The sequence below is a fragment of the Homalodisca vitripennis genome, unplaced genomic scaffold (assembly GCF_021130785.1).
Source record: "Homalodisca vitripennis isolate AUS2020 unplaced genomic scaffold, UT_GWSS_2.1 ScUCBcl_1975;HRSCAF=6265, whole genome shotgun sequence".
NCBI lineage: Eukaryota > Metazoa > Arthropoda > Insecta > Hemiptera > Cicadellidae > Homalodisca > Homalodisca vitripennis.
In genome coordinates, this window is record NW_025778092.1 from 14,253 (window position 1) to 19,532 (window position 5,280).

The 5,280-nt window shown below is 38.3% G+C and overlaps 1 protein-coding gene across 1 annotated transcript; it reads right to left on the bottom strand.

Annotated features, from left to right (window-relative positions):
- Positions 1-1,314: 1,314 nt before the first annotated feature.
- Positions 1,315-4,986, bottom strand: LOC124371771 (putative uncharacterized protein YHR217C). The gene is made up of 2 exons (XM_046830115.1): positions 4,966-4,986; positions 1,315-1,854 (listed from the first exon to the last, which is right to left on the bottom strand). Exons 1-2 carry the CDS (start codon positions 4,984-4,986, stop codon positions 1,315-1,317), a joined length of 561 nt encoding a protein of 186 aa, XP_046686071.1.
- Positions 4,987-5,280: the final 294 nt, after the last annotated feature.

Sequence of the window (5,280 nt, forward strand, 5' to 3'; positions counted from 1 at the left end):
TCATTTGCCTACAGGTAAACGTAGCTATAGTGGGAGGGTCAATTCAATACGAATGTCAAGTTTGGCGAACTCACACTCTGCACTAATTGGAAGGTGAACAGAACGTACATCAACATCCCCAATGGATAAATCTGATATGTCAAGGCGGTCATTTGCCTACAGGTAACGTAGCTATAGTGGGAGGGTCAATTCAATACGAATGCCAAGTTTGGCGAACTCACACTCTGCACTAAGTGGAAGGTGAACAGAACGTACATCAACATCCCCAATGGATAAATCTGTTATGTCAAGGCGGTCATTTGCCGTTCCTCCGAGAGCACGGTGACCTAGGCCAGTGTCTACACTTAAGTGGTTCAAACATATGTTAAGCTTTAATCACGTTTCCCTGGTCGCTGTTCGCAGGCAGATACAACATTATAGATAGAGGCATTCACAAATCATTCATGTCAGAATCGTACAACGGGTTTGGTTTTAATGGGACATCTTGGAAAATATAGAACAAAAACTAATATTCATTATATAAACTAAACTCTGTGTATGTTATGATATTTGTGATATTCAGTTGCCCCATTGTCTCGCTTGCAAATCAGTGTTTTATTACATCATTAACGCAGAGCTATATCGGGCAAGAGGATCTTCTATAAAACAGGTTTCTATAAGTTTTTTAAACCAAAAACTGGGAAGAAAATGTATTCTTAGAAGTTTTCAAAGTTTGAAAAACTTTTGTAGGAAGTAGCAATGACAATAAGAAACTAATTACCAAGAGTTTTATCATTATAATACATTTCAAATTGGGAAGTAATGTATTTGACTTATCGTCATAGCCTTACTTGTCATCCATTACTCAACTAATGCACTTCTACGTAACAACATTGTAGACGAAGACACAAAGTTTCGTTCATGGCAGTTTTGGAACATGGTACACTATAAATTCAACATTGTTGTACGTATCGTTTCATTAGTAACAAGGGTATTTTATACAAGAAGGTTCCTTTAAAAAGAGGAAACATCATCGTTTTGTAAATTGACTTGCTTACTGTGTCAACTTACACATTAAGAAATAACGCATTTTGTGTACGTATCAGTGCTGATTTATTTAAACAAAAACACTATACAGATATAGTTAATAGTCATTTACTTATTAATCCACACAAAAAGATTTTATAAAAAAGTTGAATTTGGAGTAAGCAGGCCAAGGGGGGGAGGGAGAGTATGAAATGGGCAAAATGAGAGATGTGGGGAGCTTGGAGTGGGCAGTGGGGTTGTAGGGAGCTTGAAGTGGGCAGTGGGGGTGTAGGGAGCTTGGAGTTGGCATTAGGGGTGTAGGGAGCTTGGAGTGGGCAGTGGGGGTGTGGGGTGCTTGGAGTGGGCAGTGGGGGTGTGGGGTGCTTGGAGTGGGCAGTGGGGGTGTAGGGAGCTTGGAGTGGACAGTGGGGGTGTGGGGTGCTTGGAGTGGGCAGTGGGGGTGTAGGGAGAATGGAGTGAGCAATGGTGGTGTAGGGAGCTTGGAGTGGGCAGTGGGGGTATATGGAGCTTGGAGTGGGCAGTGGGGGTGTAGGGAGCTTGAAGTGGGCAGTGGGGGTGTAGGGAGCTTGGAGTTGGCATTAGGGGTGTAGGGAGCTTGGAGTGGGCAGTGGGGGTGTGGGGTGCTTGGAGTGGGCAGTGGGGGTGTGTGGGGTGCTTGGAGTGGGCAGTGGGGGTGTAGGGAGCTTGGAGTGGACAGTGGGGGTGTGGGGTGCTTGGAGTGGGCAGTGGGGGTGTAGGGAGAATGGAGTGAGCAATGGTGGTGTAGGGAGCTTGGAGTGGGCAGTGGGGGTATATGGAGCTTGGAGTGGGCAGTGGGGGTGTAGGGAGCTCCTCAGTAACTCAATTTAGTTCGCCTTTCGGTCGTGTTAATCGAGTTTGTCTTGGAGTACAAAATGATAACTTAGTAGCGTCAATAATGTAATATTCAGCACCTCTTTCTGATGTTCGTGACAACGGTTACCGATTTGATAGTGCGTGCAAATTGAGCACAAATTGATAACTTAGTAGAATCAACAATTACATTTTGTTTCTCTCGATACCAAATTTTTTGATTAATTTACCTGCTCATTTTTAGATTTAAAATTTTTTAATGATGATCTTTAAATTCTTTCTTTGACTAATGAGGTTCTCAAAATATTTTAAAAATTAGTTATTCATTCTCGGTGTTTAATACTGAAAATAGAATTGGCATTCAATAAAGATCTTGATCCAATATTCAAAATATTGAAATATGCTTGACAAATTGGTTTACAGGATCACTTGTCTCTCAAAACATTTCCCAAGAAAAGTCGTTAAATTAATTTAAAATAAAATTGAATACCTCTCGATATTTTTCAATCAAATCCAAACTGCAACTCGAAACCAAAATAAAACCATTCTAAATATAATTCAAAATAAATTGAATATTTCTACTTAAGTATGTAACAAAATAACACTGTATTTAAAACTTCGTTGGAGACTTCTCCGTACTTAGTATCCATCTTCCTGTTCCTCAGTCGGCACAGATTCAAAGTTAAAATGTACTTATACTACATTCCTTCTAAAATCATTTACTTTTTACCATTGAAACCTTGATGTATTAATTTATTTTAATAGTTGAATATCAAATGTTTATTACAAACAATCTTTGATAATATTTCAATTGAAAAACTACTTGAATATGATATTGCTTGAACTGGTTATATATTGCAATATTGCGTTAGTAATTTAGTTAATATTCAACATTCAGAAATAAAAATGTATTACAATACATTAGATATTTTGTATATAATATTCCACAAAACCCAATATAGAACGGTTTTGGACAATACACAATTTTAAACACAACTAAATAATACGCCAAAGACTGAAAATGACGCAAGATTCGCGAGTCAGAGCCTAAAATACACCTCTTTCCCTAACCTACCTCATTACCTCAAGCCCCTGAATTGGTTATGATAATGTATAAGTTGATATCAAACCATCTAGTCATAGTTATCGTAGTCGACTTCCAGTTAAATAATAAGTGTCTCCCTGTTACATTACGTAGCTTCGCGGATACTTTCTTGAAAAAATACATTTTTTATTTACCTATGCAATAACATTCTACTATATAATCTAAAGCATCTTTGTACATCCTTTCTTCCATAATTATTTATTTATTACATTTATAGAATGGCATGTAGCAGATGCTATAGTGACAACGGTAAGCGATATGTATAACACATATATATGCGAATTAAAACCCTTTAATCATATTGTATTGAGAACTTTGGTCTTGCCAGTACAATATGTTGGGTCATGCCAGTACAATATGTTGGGTCATGCCAGTACAATATGTTGGGTCATGCCAGTACAATATGTTGGTTCTTGCCAGTACAATATGTTGGGTCTTGCCATTACAATATGTTGGGTCATGCCAGTACAATATGTTGGGTCTTGCCAGTACAATATATTGGGTCTTGCCAGTACAATATATTGGGTCTTACCAGTAGAATATGTTGGGTCATGCCAGTACAATATATTGGTTCATGCCAGTACAATATATTGGGTCATGCCAGTACAATATGTTGGGTCATGCCAGTACAATATGTTGGGTCTTGCCAGTACAATATGTTGGGTCATGCCAGTAAAAATGTTGGTTCTTGCCAGTACAATATGTTCGGTCTTGCCAGTACAATATGTTGGGTCATGCCTGTACAATATATTGGTTCATGCCAGTACAATATGTTGGGTCATGCCAGTACAATATGTTGGGTCTTGCCAGTACAATACATTGGGTCTTGCCAGTACAATATGTTGGGTCTGCCAGTACAATATGTTGGGTCATGCCTGTACAATATATTGGTTCATGCCAGTACAATATGTTGGGTCATGCCAGTAAAATATGTTGGGTCTTGACAGTAAAATATGTTGGTCATGCCAGTACAATATGTTGGGTCATGCCAGTAAAATATGTTGGGTCTTGACAGTAAAATATGGTTGGTCATGCCAGTAAAATATGTTGGTCATGCCAGTAAAATATGTTGGTCATGCCAGTACAATATGTTGGGTCATGCCAGTAAAATATGTTGGGTCTTGACAGTAAAATATGTTGGGTCATGCCAGTAAAATATGTTGGTCATGCCAGTAAAATATGTTGGGTCATGCCAGTAAAATATGTTGGTCATGCCAGTACAATATGTTGGTCATGCCAGTACAATATGTTGGTCATGCCAGTACAATATGTTGGGTCATGCCAGTAAAATATGTTGGGTCTTGACAGTAAAATATGTTGGGTCATGCCAGTAAAATATGTTGGGTATTGACAGTAAAATATGTTGGGTCATGCCAGTAAAATATGTTGGGTCATGCCAGTAAAATATGTTGGTCATGCCAGTACAATATGTTGGGTCTTGCCAGTAAAATATGTTGGTCATGCCAGTACAATATGTTGGGTCTTGCCAGTACAATATGTTGGTCATGCCAGTACAATATGTTGGGTCTTGCCAGTAAAAATATGTTGGTCATGCCAGTACAATATGTTGGGTCTTGCCAGTAAAATATGTTGGTCATGCCAGTACAATATGTTGGTCATGCCAGTACAATATGTTGGGTCTTGCCAGTACAATATGTTGGTCATGCCAGTACAATATGTTGGGTCTTGCCAGTAAAATATGTTGGTCATGCCAGTACAATATGTTGGGTCTTGCCAGTAAAATATGTTGGTCATGCCAGTACAATATGTTGGGTCTTGCCAGTAAAATATGTAGAAGGTATTCTGAGTTAGCTTTGCAAATGAGAAAAATATCGAGTTGAAACTATTTTATTGGAAAGTAATTTTATTTATATTATATTTATCTCAAGCCAAAAAATAACAAAAGTTATTGTGTACAGGTGAAAACGTGCAGCTCGATTAGTACTCATGACATAATCATCTACATCATTATTTCAGTCACGATTCTAACAAGTAATACTTACCTGACATTGGGTGTCGGCCATTGCTCGATTAGTACTCATGACATAATCATCTACATCATTATTTCAGTCACGAATCTAACAAGTTATACTTACCTGACACATTGGGTGTCGGCCATTACTCGATTAGTACTCATGACATAATCATCTACATCATTATTTCAGTCACGAATCTAACAAGTTATACTTACCTGACACATTGGGTGTCGGCCATTACTCGATTAGTACTCATGACATAATCATCTACATCATTATTTCAGTCACGAATCTAACAAGTTATACTTACCTGACACATTGGGTGTCGGCCACTTGCTCGAT